The 13,740-nt window shown below is 41.0% G+C and overlaps 1 protein-coding gene across 2 annotated transcripts in view; it reads right to left on the reverse strand.

Moving 5' to 3' along the window:
* Window positions 1–13,740, reverse strand: part of WWC1 (WW and C2 domain containing 1) — a 123,008-nt gene that overhangs the window by 1,249 nt on the left and 108,019 nt on the right. The window contains exons 15-22 of one of the 2 annotated variants that reach the window (XM_019534869.1): window positions 12,685–12,877; window positions 10,585–10,737; window positions 10,199–10,299; window positions 9,154–9,313; window positions 7,492–7,656; window positions 6,040–6,132; window positions 3,334–3,564; window positions 1,535–1,656 (exon numbers count right to left, since the gene is read on the reverse strand). In XM_019534869.1, coding sequence (XP_019390414.1) covers window positions 1,535–1,656; window positions 3,334–3,564; window positions 6,040–6,132; window positions 7,492–7,656; window positions 9,154–9,313; window positions 10,199–10,299; window positions 10,585–10,737; window positions 12,685–12,877 — 1,218 coding nt within the window. The remainder of the gene's footprint in view (window positions 1–1,534; window positions 1,657–3,333; window positions 3,565–6,039; window positions 6,133–7,491; window positions 7,657–9,153; window positions 9,314–10,198; window positions 10,300–10,584; window positions 10,738–12,684; window positions 12,878–13,740) is intronic. The other variant, XM_019534870.1, reaches the window with a different exon arrangement.

The raw sequence follows: 13,740 nt of genomic DNA on the forward strand, positions 1-13,740 counted from the left end.
TCCTCGCTAACCTTTGGCCCAGGTGTGCCTCCCCTGGGACCTGAGGGGGCCCAGCAGGAAGGTGGCTGTTCTGGTCCCTACTTAAGAAGACAGAGGCAAAGAAATTGTTAAACATGTTAGCTTTGTCGTCTGGTGTGACGACCATATTTCCCAACGTGTCCTGCATGGGCCCCACGTTACCCGGGACCTTCTTTTTGCCCCCTGTGTATTTAAAAAAGGACTTCTTATTGTCCTTAATCTGAGAAGCTAGTCCTAATGCCCCACTACATCCCCGAGCGACTGCAGAATAGTCATCCCTGGTGATGACCCCTTCTTTCCATTGGGTATACTCCTCCTTTTTAGAAAGGAGACATTCCCAGATGCTTTTGGTGAGCCATGGAGGCTTGCGTGCTCTCCTGCTCCCTTTGATCCTCGTTGGGATTACCTTCCTTTGGGCTTGGAGGATCGCCACCTTAAGGAGCGACCACTCTCTTTGGACATCTGGCTCTCCTCCCCTCTGGGACCTCAGCGCATCCCCAACTATCCCTCCTTAGCTCGTTGAAGTTTGCCCTCCTAAAGTCTAGGGCTGCTGCCTTACTGCATGCCTGTTCTACTCCAGCTCTATTCCTGCTCTACTCCAGCTGGGCAGCTTCTGCCCCAGCCCCACTCCCTCCCTCACTCCAGGGGCCTCGATCTGCCCCCCCAAGCTCCTTCCTCCACATAGACTTACCACTCATATGCTGCTCTCCAAGCTGCTGGGTTGCACTGGCCGTGTGCATGCAGCAGCTGCGCACATTCATACAGCATATACTGGCAACATCAGCCAAAAAAAGTGATTGCTGATGTCAATTTTTTTTTCCTTCTAGAGCCTGCCTGCCTGAGCTGTGTGGTGGCCCAGTGTTTCCCCGCACGACTGGGGTGTCCCCTGGCCTGGATGCCAGCAGGCAGGTGCTGCTTGAGAGGCACCACCATGGAGGGAACCACCGGCCCCCCTGCAGCTCAGGGACAGCTCACAGCCCACCGGCAGCTCATCCCCTGCCTCCCACTCGGCTGTGTGTCTTAGATCAGGCCCCTACCCTTGTGTACATGCCACGGGGATTTAGTTTGGTTTAGTTCTCCCTAAATTGAAATGGTGGGTTTTTAAAACACTTTTTAAAAACCCACCGTTTCAATTTAGGGAGAACTAAACTGAATTAAACCCCCATTGCGTGTACAAGCACCCTATCATATTATTTTGGTTTTATAAGTTTATATTGTAGTAAGGCAGCAGAAAATGAATGCCTTGGAAGAAAGGTATCTTACAAACTAAGCGGTATTGTGCTACTGCCTGAAAAGGACAGCACACAAGTCCAATCCTACTGCCACCAAAATCAATGCAAGCTTTGGGGCTGGATTTTGGTGAATCCAGAATTTTATCCTAGGATATTTAAAAAAACCTGCCTGCAACACAAACTGTTTGTTGCACAATGCTGTTCAGCTGGTGCTAAGTAACTGCCTAGAACAAAATGGTAGGGATTTTTGGCAGCAGTGTTTTGTCCTTTAAAGATGGTCCTACCTGAATGACTGGACTTCCAGGGGTTCCTTCTGACTTTGTCCTCGTAACCTGTGTACATCCTTGGCTGCTGCTCTCATCATTTTATCAGCTTTCAGCTCACACTTATGTTCTGTTTTCTGTGCCTAATTGAGTCATAAAGAGAGTAAAATCTTATGTGCAACATAAAAGATACCAATCAATTCTACCTTACACTGATGAGCTCATCACATCAAGGGGTTATTTGCCAGTTGAAGGGGGAAAATAGAAAGAGGTTCTGACAATATCAAGAATAGAGTTATGAACCACAGAAGCTGGACCAAAACAGTGCTTCAAAAGCTGGTCTGGAGAGTCTGTTGGAAGTCTGTTTATTCCACTGTTGTTAAGACTCTATAGTGAGATGTTAATGCATTTCAAGCAGAAAATCTTCACAGAGAAACAGAATTGTTTTGTACTAAAACACTATTTCCCGTTTCTATCAACACCCTTTTCATCACTGCCTTGTAAGCCACCCCTTGACAGTAGGTACTTTTAGAACTGTTACACAGAAATCATGCAGGTTTAATAAGATGGAAGAAAAACATTCTACCCCAGCCTGGCCTTCAGTACCATCCCCGTGTGCCAGCATTAAGTTGCATGATTATTGTTCCTAAATCATTTCCTGCTGATAAGGTAGGACACACAAGACTTCCATTCCAATTGAACACCTACTATAAAGTTTTACATAAAGCCTTAAGCTTCTCTACTTTGCTGCTATTATCCCCAGTGTGTGCTGGCAGCAGAATTCGTATGACAAATGTCCAAAATGTGTTCTGTACCAACTAGAAATTCTAGACGCTCTTATGAAACTGCATAGAGTCCTGCAATGTTTGTGGACTCTGCAGTTAAATGGGTACCATGGATCTCCCAGGTCGGGTGGCAGGTGGCCTTTAAACCTTGATTCCCAAGGAGCCCAACTGGATGACTGAAACCTAGGAAACCAGTCCAGTCAAGCTGGTCTGGAAAGGGTAGCTTGGAAGAAATCAAATTGCCTCAGAAACAGAAAAATTGTATGTGATGCCAGAGAAACCCAGAGAGCCTGACAGACTTGGGGGACATGTGGTCAGGGACACAGGAAATGTGGGTGGGGGGGACAGAAGCATGCGGGAATGCCTTCATAATAAAGAAGATTTTAACTGCAGAACCAGCAGATAAAGAGAACTGGTACCAGAGGAGACAGACTCAATGATTATGAAGTCATATGCAGGAGAGGGGAAACTAGACTCCTTAGAGAACTCTGACCTAAGCCCAAAGAATGTTTAAGAGGAGGAAGGAAACTGAAGCAGAAAATACATATACATATTTACTAGTTTGTACATAAGATGATGTACATTGGTTCACAGATCTGTATTCTTTTTATGCTAGCTACCTTTAAAGGCCTTTTTTTTGTTAGAAAGTCACTGCGTTTTTTTCAACTATTACAGGTTCCTGAAAAGGTAAACTAAATCTTCATATGCAGAATTCTGGGAAAGCATGTAAAAAGAAAGGAGCTGCAAGCTAGGTGACAAGAATCAGGAACCAGTCACTCCTGTGGTTCCTTGCCTTGTACCAAGAGAGAGATTATAGTGGAAGTTACATGGTGTTATCTCACTATCCATAGTAATGAGTTAGGGAAGGGTCTAGTATTTGTAATGCTAGAATTCTACTTGCCACTACTTAATAAAATGGAAGTTTCAATATAAGGCTCTGTCAAACAAGTTGACCATTGGGAAGATGGCATCCCAGTTTCCAGTGCACTGGAAAAATGTATTTAGTAAAATACATTGAAAACCTGAGTTACTTACCCGTTTCTCTACCAGTTTCAGCAAAATCCGGAATCTTTCATCATCCTTCGCCCACTGTGGTAGCTCTTTTTCACCTTGACTTTGAGCTTGTTCCAATTGTTCCTTCAGCTCTTTCAATACAGAGATCTCTTGCACTAACTGATCATGCCAGGTCTTTGAAGCCTGCAGGTCTAGTTCTAGATCTAGTGAAGTGCGGATTAGTCGCTCAGCACCAAAGGACTTAACCGAAGGCTGGAATGGAAAAGTTTTATGAATGTGATGAAGAATGATAGAACTGCCCCTATCTGAAGGGTGCTTTAATGCAAGTTTCAGATGTCCTAATACTCCTTCCCTCTCATGAGTGCAGTGTTCTAGAGACGAAAGCCAAACTCTTGGCAGCTCTGCTTTGCAACATCTGCTCACCTGCAGTTTCACAGTCCCTCAACATCTTATAAATAAACTTGCATATGCAGCAGTTTCCCACAGCATTAGTTAGATCAAAGGCAAGCCAGAGGCTTCTAGGGACAGAAATTACACATAAACCGATCAGAAACTGGTTTAAATCTGTAATACAAAAGAGGCTCAAGTGCACATAAACAGCTTCCAAAATGGCTGAAACTGGTTTAAGAGAAACCTAGATGGATGTAGTATCAGACTGATCTGATTTAGGTTACATCAGTTTTTTGAACTTCTGTCCCAGATCCCTTTCAAATTCAAATTCACTCACAGTACCCCAGCTTCTGGCCTGGGCCACTGGAGGCACGTGGGGCATTTCCAGAATCAAAAGTGAATGTCTGTTCACTTGCTTCACATCAGTTCAATCGATGCAGCTTAAATTAACCTGCAAAGATTCAAATTGATTGAGCCCCAGGCTTTTTGACTGTCTGTATTTAGCACTGTAGTTAGCATGGCAACAGGCTGAAATTAGTAGTACTTTCCTCCCACACCTTACTAAGCGCTTGTCTCTACAATTGGGGATACTTGTATTTTACAGTAAAGGCCTCCACTGCAGATATATCATACTCAGAAGATTAGAGAGGGAGCTTTTCTGTCCCCAGAATTACATCAACACTAAAACAGCTACAACTCGGCTGCCAGCAATGTCCACACCAAAACTAAGGGTTCTGCTGACATAACCACATCAGCTGTAATGTAAGGAGCTACCCACCAGATCTGTAATGTAGAGTAGGGCTCAGAATCCAGTTTTACCTTAACACTTAAGCGCCTTTCAGAATATTACAGAAGGCAGCAATAAAACACAAAAACAAGAAACATTCATTTCAGGTCAATAGACTCCATCTCCTGACCTCACCAACAGGACAGTTTGCACTGAGGATTGTGTACGGTGTGTATTTCCATCTACCATTATGTAGGTAGAGCTTCATTGAGCTCTGTTAAACCACTAGTAAAGATTTTTCCAAGTATCTGGAAAACCACTTTTTAAAATTGCTTGTAGAACTTGTCCAACCGATTCCTTGTGCACAGGTAAGGGAGGAAACAGAAGTTGCCTGTCCTGGACAAAGATGTTCATGCACTTTGTCATGCCACAGATGTTCAAAATTTATAGCAGCAACATAGGCGTTACTATACTATACTACTGTATTGCAACAGACATCCATTTGCTTGGTGGAAGGAGAGCACAGGTAGGTGGACCTGCCCATACTCTCCAGCTGCTGTGGGCAGGTGCTCCAGAAGCCTGAAGGGCTCAACCCTGCACACCCTGGGAATTTCTGAGCAGGACTGGGTCCCATTAGCCTGTGAAGCACCTGCTTGGCTTACCCTCCTTACAGAGAAGCATCCCAAGGAATCCTAGGAGCATGCGTCAGTAAGCAAGGAAAGCTGGCATTTACCCACTTATGGAGATACATCCCCAAACCCCCCGACTGAATTTCTCTGCTTAAAGAGACACATCTTGGGGCGCATCTCCTTAAGCAAAAAAACTCCAGGATTTCCCCACTTACAGAGATGCCTCCATGTGAGGCACGCAAGCTGGGTTCTGTACCACCCACACTTCATGCCAAAGCATGGGTCAGCATGGGTCCTGGAATAGAGGTATGGGGCAGTTTGGGAGCCAGGCATTCCCATACCTCTGTGTGAAGCATGGGTGATGCAGGGCCCAGAGCTGATCCTTGCATGGGGGCATGGGATGCTGGGAATTGCCCAGTTCCTGCACTGCCCTGTACCTCCTTGTTAGGACCTGTGCCAAACTGCTTCACCTGGACACACAGGTCCCAACAAGAAGCTACAGGGAAGCAAGGGAGGACAACAGACTAATGCAGGACAAGGGCTGATATGTGTTTTGCTCACTAAAGTGGGTTGGCTGTGGTGGAACACATTCTTCCACAGCTGATCCGCTCTGGTTTAGTGACATCAGTTTCTACCCTATGAGCACAATGTACATGTCAAATTTAAATACTGTATATCTAAATAAATATTTCTAAATGTTGAAGGGGAATTTTTTTCAAGGGGGTATTCTGAGAGTGCTAGCAACAAAAAAAATGGGAGCAGACATTTTACATTTGACAGGCTAAAAAAGGGTCTTTAGGCCCACAGGGGACCATTTTAAAGTGGTAGGTTAGAACTAAGTGTTTTGCAATTAACATGCTGTTTGCTAGCCCTTCTTTAATAAATTGAGCTGTCAGCTGGCAACTCAAACAAGTGTGTTAAAGATTTACTGTCTTTCTTGAGTGTCTGTTGAGGAAAGAATCAGTAAGCCAAAGTTTTTACCCGTTTCATTCTGACGCTCCGTCTCTCCATAGCATTTCGCACAAAGGGTGGTTTTTTGGACAGCGTTGAACTATCACTATCGCTACGATTAAGCTGAAAATATAAAAGAAATCATTATGAAACAAATGGGCAGTTTGACACTGCTTAGATGCACTATAGCCAATGTGTAGAACGATATATAGTTATACAATAACCAAACCATTGTAACACTGCAATGACATCCTTCCAGTGCCCAAAACTGGGATCACAGGACAAATTATTTTGCTATAGTTCCTAGCCCACCCTCGCCCCAATCTTGTCAAATTTCTGTTTGGGAAAAGTTGGCAAGGGATGATACCTTCCATTAGAACTAAGCATAATCAGAGCTTAATCCCACTGACCTAAAAAAGGATAAACTGCATTCAAAAGCTTATCTAAAGCTATCCTGACCATGCAGTTTGGCTCAATAAAAGGTATCACCACAAATCCTTGCCTCTACCCTACACAAGACAAGAAAAATAAAAATAGTGGACAATATTGTATCAATTAAAGCAATGCACATTTTTTCCATCCTTAACTTCTATGAATTAGTAAATTCTAAGATAGGGAGAGGGATAGAGAAAGCAGTACAGTGTCCTTCCTTAAGTAGGGAATGTAATTCGGTTCTAATTGTGGTGGAAACCTGTGCTGAGTGGCATTTCTAGGCCTAGACTACAAGCAGAGTAGTGGGACTACAGTCATGCAGACATGGGATAAGCAGTGGCAGGTCCAGAAGTTCTGTATGAGGAAGTTGTCTGGGAGTCCATGAGGAATTTATCCTGCCTGTTCACTACCAGAACAAAAGAATGGAAGGCCACATTGGTCTGAGTGTGCTGGCATTTCCTTCTGGAAGCTGGCTTGCTGGGACTGTTATAGAGCTGTGGCTAATTATATGGGGTTGAATAATCAGCTGTTTCGTAATGTCTGTCAATAACATCTTCATATGGAGTTAAGGGATGCCATTTTACTAACATACCAACTCTTTTGCACGGGATGGCAAAGTGAGAATATGACCCTTTTATATATTTTCCTTTACAAGGCCAGGCTCCTGGCCAAGTTCTAATTAAGCCTACACCTAAACTCATTTTAGGGTTTCAGTTACATCCATTCTCTTGCCACTTCTTGACCTGTATTGTGTTGCAATCACGTGCTGCCAAGGTAGTTGTATTTCAAGGGTGGGTATACTGATCCCTCTGTATCGTATACCACAGTTAATTAATGCTTGTAAAGTGCTCTATAGTGATCTGATGAAAGATGCCAGTTAATGGAGCAGCCCACCTCAGTTCCCATGTGAAGGGGAATGGGATGGAGGTGCTCAGCAATCTGCTGGATTGAACCTTCAGTGCAGATTATTATTACATAACAAAATTGGCTACTGTACAGACATTCTAGGAAGGCCAACATTTATGAAACCTGGGGCTGTGTTTTCCTTACCCGACACACATACTGACTCTGTGGTCCTGGAGAAAATGTTTTTGAGCGGATGATGGTACTACCTCTAATAAACTGCGTTTGTGGTGGATTAGCTCCTCTTTTATCTTTTGGACGTACTACAGTAGAAGACTGTGCAGGGCTGTCTGTATTAGTCTCTTTATCCACCTGAAAGAAAAAGCAAAAACACTACTTTGATGCAAGTGCCACTTTACCAACACACCCATACTACCACCTGGCACTGACTACCAACCTTTCTGTGTTGCAGCCTGAAATCCCACTTGTTCTTTCAGATTCAGAAGGAACAGAGAAAGCTGTGGCACTTGATTCTGCCTATGCAATACATATTAGTATTGCACTTGTGAGAAAACTTACGGAGGAGTTCAACAACTGTATCACCATTTCCCAACAACTTGGTTGACTGGTGTAAACAGAACGATTCCACTGAACTTTTCAGATATACGCCAGTGTAACAGATTAAATACTGCATGTTAGATTATCCATTAAATATACCTATCCATTTTTACCGAACACCCAGAATTGGCAGGAAAAAACAAGCCAATTTCAGCACAAAAATCACCATTCAAACAAACCTGTGATTAAGTGGGTGGTGGTTAGCCAACGATTGCATTCAGAACTGCATCATAAGATCCAAAATGCTAGTCACTTTGGCTGACAACATTAGCCAATTAAAACGGTCAATGAGGAATTCTTTGCAATACCAGGGGACAAAAGACATTTTGAATTAAACAATGTTTCATTAAAGGGAACGTTATTTAACCTTGAGGTTCAACTATTATTTGAAATAGGGCACTACCAAAAACTTTCAAGTAACTGCTTAATTCAATGTTAGTCTAGTCAACTTTGTATCGGAAATCAATATAGGCCCCCCAAAAAAATTTGAGAAAAGGAAAAAGGATGATGCCAGGAAATATGAAGATCCAAACAAAATAGCGTGGTTCTGTACAGAATTCTAAAATTTCATTTAGTCAGTGACATGCAAAGTCCTAAACAAAACCTTAAAAGGGCAAAAAGGTAAAAACTTTTTGCAGGAACATTTTGTACCAATAAATTCACTGTGCTTTCTCTTTAAACAAATTTCATACAAACATATAGGCCTGTTGCATCAACAACCTCTTGTATTTGCCCAAGCAAATCACATAACTGTACAAGGAGGCATCTTCAATGACCTGATTTCTTGATTTGCTTGAACAAATACTAGAGAGGTTTTTGGGGCTTTATTTTGGTCACAGTGCAATAGCAGAAGCTACATGGTCACAATACAAGTAAATGGCTTTTGCAAAAGAACAAGGCTAACTTGGTGAATCTACCTTAAATAAGTTTCTTAAAAGCCTTTTTGCCTACTGCAAGCAAAATGCAAATTAAATAGGCAAAAATGTTCCAAAAAATAGTACTACGTTTTTCACACATGATACAGTTTGGAAAGTCATCCCACCAAACTTCCCTACTTTTATTTCCCCCAAAACTTTTATGATGTTAGAACTGTAGCTGTAAGAAACAGCACACTCTGTATCTTTGCCTAAGAAGTCAGGAAAAGACAAAATATTTAACTATATCCTGTTGTTTCGTTAGTGGAGCCAAAACAGCACAGTGTGCAAGTGTTTATTAGTCGCCCAGTGGAGGCACCATAATTCTGCACTTTACCTTTATTGCTGTCAACTCAGAATGCAGCTGGATTTCTGGATTCTCTTCCGCATCCCAGAGTGCTTTTACAGCACAGAATTCTTCCTCTTCTGCTTCAGTCTCACTGTTCCCATCTTGTTCTTCTTGCTCACCAACCTCTTCATCTTGCCTGCCACATAAACTGCTTCTGTTATTGGGATGGACCCAATATCCTATTAGCATTCTTGATGCTAATTCATGTCCCAGGTATGTGGAACCAAATGCACCTTTAGTGCTGTGATTTGTATGCATGAATAACAAAAATCATGATACTCCAGGAAACATGAATAACAAAATGTTATGGGTAGGAATACAGGAAACAGCACTAAGATAGTTATTGGATTTTTCTCATATTCTATAGTAAAGCAATTGCTATGGTTGAATACATTTGTACAGAGTCTTTTACGCTGGATATGGCTAAGTGTTACCCAAATGGAAGGTGCATTAAAAGGAGGCTGATTTCAAAGTATGGTCAGGCCCCAGGTTCTCTGGGTTTGAAAGCTGGAACTATACACCACAAAACAGCAATCTTAAACCTTTCAGCTAATCTGTGCTCAGTTATATACTTCAGTAGATTCTTCATCAAGCCACACAGTTTTTTGGGGGGTTTTTTTGGAGTAGGCCAGACTTTGAGATTTGAATTTCAGTGAAATACAGATGCATGTAAACCACAAATGATAAAAAGGGTTTCCTTGCAAATCCTTTGAACTGGAAAATGAATTTTCACATTTGCCAATAAGGCACTACAAACCACATATCTTCCATTTTTTAATGCTGCCAGCTTTCATTCTCCCTACCCAAACATATTTTCAGTCCCTGTGGCCACAGGGTGATTTTACTGTTGTAGAAACAGATGTCAGAAGTAAGCTTCAAGCAAAGTTCAAGAACTCCTCTCAGCTACCCAACACTTTCCAAAGTTCAACTCTAAAAAAATGCTGACATCTTCACATAAGGAAGCACTGCTTCCTTCAGACCCACAGAATCCTCTAACTGATACACTCAGCTAAAGATGCCAAACACCACCTACCAAGTCTCTCCACTAGTTAAAGTGCTTCTGCTTTCTTCCAGCTTCTTCTCTACTGCTTCCAGTTCAACAGCAGTCTGTTCCAGAAGAGCTGATACAGAGTCCTGTTAGAGGACAAGGTTGCATTTAAAACCTATTCTTAAACTCCACATCAGTGTAACTGATTCACATTACTCATAATAGATCAAAAAATATATAAACATCAGGTTACACCCTTCATACAGCTTTTAGTTTTATTACTCCATGTATTATAACTTTTTCATATTTAAAAAATACTGCACAAAAACACAGCAGTTTTTTAAAATTTCTAGCCTACCATTCTCTTCAATGAGTTTAGTATTGTTATAATTGAGGTTTTTCTAGCTTCCTTTCACAGCATTTGTCCTTACTGTTTTTTCAGCGCAGGATTCTTCAGAACAGATGTCCTCTTGTTTATTTTTTAGGCTTTGCTTTTGTAGATATTTATAACTAAGAAGGTTGTACCAACGTGTTGACTTCTCTCCCGATCTACATATCTCAGCAAGACTAATCTGTGCTCCGCCCTATATGGAAGCAAAAAAAGAGATGATGTGAAATATCAGAGCGAGGAGATTGTGACAATAAAATCCCAATGGGAACATATAACAGCAGAAGAACCAAGATTTCAGGAGGTTATGGTTCAATTGTCTAGAAAATAAAATATCACCATCAATTCACATTTTTATGCCATTTCAGACATCGGAATGGTGACAGTCAAATGATACTAAAGTAATTGAACCATATTGCTAGGAGCTTCCAGTACAAAAATAGAAAGATTCACTTCAGCTGCTGTGTATAAATAAGCATCAAGAATAATGAACAATTATGCTGCAGCCATGGTAACTTGCACACATTATTTCACGTAGAAAGAATTAAACAAATATGGAAGAAAAATCCATTTCAGGAAATCTCCCAGGGCTGACAGAATTGCTTTAGTTCAGAACTAAAGATTCCACTCACTTTTATGTCCATTTTTATATTATCCATTGGTAATCCTCATTCAGTTTTCTTTTTTTTTTTTAAATGTTTCAGGACAGACAGATGGAAGTGTAACTATTGCAAAGTATATTATCTGCATCTCAGTGTATGCTATTTCCCCAACTGGGTTAGTTTTATTTTACCTTGAACAGATTTCCTGCAGTTAAATTTAGCCCAATTTGAGGTTGCCCAAGCACGTACATTAGAAATGTGGGGGCTGCAAAATGGGAAATCCTTATTTTGAATGTAGATGTTATTTCTTTAGTTAAAGTATGCTTTCAGGTGAAGGCAGCAATGCATAAACACCACAAATAGGGGGGCTAGGAACTGCCAAAAGCATATGTAGAAAATAGCATCTGTTAAGGGATGCATGAAAGAGTCTTGGAAAAAAAAAATCAACTAGAATTTACATTTCTGTTTCTTTACAGTGACTCTGGACTTAGTTTTGAAAATGTTACTCACATTGGATACGCCTCCACAAGATGTTTACTGCAAAGTGAATTAGCTCTGGTGTAACATCTCAGCCTCTACACATGTGACTCTATTAGGGTGCCACTAATAAATGCCACCATAGGATAAGTACTTGTAAACACAAGTACTTTCCATGGTGGTGTTATTTAGATGCACGTGTGAATGATGACTGGGCTAGCTGAGTTATGAGGATGTTTCAGTGAGGAGACTGCCTGCTGGCCCTGCACTAAAACATCCTTGTGCCCCAGCCAGCCCCTCCACACGTTGAACTGGGTCAGAGCAGCCCCAGGCTGACCCCCTCAGCCCCTGTCAGCTGAGGCTGCTCTAACCTGGCACAACGTGCTGCAGTCCTGGGTGCACGTCTAAATGCAGCACCCGGGAGCAATAAACTTCAGTGTGAACGGCACCAGAGTTTATTGCTTTACATGAATAGCACATGAAGACATGTTCATTAAGTAGTAATTTACTCCAGATGTAATTCTGCAGCAACCAGCTTGTTTACTAACATAATGCTGGACTAGGGAAGCAAGATGCAAACTAAAAAGATTTAAGAAAAAAAGTCACAATTCTTAAATTATGTTAATTACAGAATTTGAAAGAATGGTCATTTCTCATGTAATTTTATGAAATCTAGGGAATTTAATAGAGATTCCGCTTTATTACAAAAGTCTATAGGTTGGTTTTAAAATCTTATAAACAAAGGAGTTTGTTTGCAACTACATTATACAAAACATTTCCTTAAGAAATCATGCTCAAATGTCTTCTCCTTATGAACTGAGTCTGGCAGAGTCAGGTAAAACCCCATAATGGTTTTATAATGTAAATATTTATCTACTGAATACCCTTTGCTATAACTGGGATTTTCCGACATAGAGAATGGCCAGACCTACAGGATCTCGCAGCTGAGGACAATATAGGAAGATTGCCTAACAGCAGCCAAATCTTATATTTCTTAAACACTAGATACCTGTTAAATCGAAAAAAGAAAATAGGAAAAAGATTCAACAGAAATGAATGCTAACCAGGCACTCCTCGAGGTGGGACTTATTTACAGTGCAAACATCAACTCTTAAAGTCTTCTGACGTAAAGCAGCGTAAGAGATTGAAACCCAAAATATTTCACTGTACATAAGATTGTCGGAAACGTCCATGGGTCTCGTGCGAAACAAACAGCTCGTGCTTTCAGAGCAAGGAAGAACAGCCACACGAATAGTCCTATTGAAAAATACTTTAATTAGTGCTGCTATAAGCCTTCTGTAAAGTATCTATTATGAGCTTATCTTTAAACAATCTACTGTGAGAACAGCGCATCCCCCCCACTCATTGTAATTTGTTCACTTATCTATGTATTAGTTTACCATTTCTATTTCCTGTCCAACCCATTCCTCCTTTATGGGAATTGCTAAAATGTTCTGCATTCAGAAGGACTTTATGGGTTGGACTTGTCCTGAGGATGCTTTGAGTTACACCAGGGAGTTCAGAAATCACCAAAGCGTGAAGGTGGCAACTGTATTCCTAGTTTTCACCCCACTTCAGTTCTTGTGATATATGTATCTTGGTAAGTGTGAGATCAAGATTCTTATAATAATTATTTATACACGTGCAGTGAGTGTGACATACTAGTACCATCACCTTACACAGATGGAAATAAGTCCATAAGGTGTTGTGGATCCTTTTAGCTCTAATTTATAGAGACTAAATTAGCCATTAGCAAAGCCTTTATCTGGTTCTACTCGTGCTCAAGTTTGACAAATTTCCACAGTCAAATATTTCCCACATTACTTCATCTGTAAGTGTGTTCAGGCATGACTTATATTGCAAAACAAATGTCACCTTTACTCAGTGGCACTGTTAGATGTTAATGCCTTAAAAGCTTTTTCTACTAAATATATACAGTTAAGGAAGATTAACAAACATCATCATAAGTAAAAGTGAATTTTTAATTTTGATATATGAGTGGAGGAGCCCATAAGTGATAGTAAATATAAGATAAAATTGTGAAGTGCTTAGAGGACTAAAGCATTACATGAACTAGAAAAATAAACACAGTGTGTGTGATCCCACTGATGTCTATATTA

This window comes from Crocodylus porosus, unplaced genomic scaffold, assembly GCF_001723895.1.
Source record: "Crocodylus porosus isolate Cpor-Errol unplaced genomic scaffold, CroPor_comp1, whole genome shotgun sequence".
NCBI lineage: Eukaryota > Metazoa > Chordata > Crocodylia > Crocodylidae > Crocodylus > Crocodylus porosus.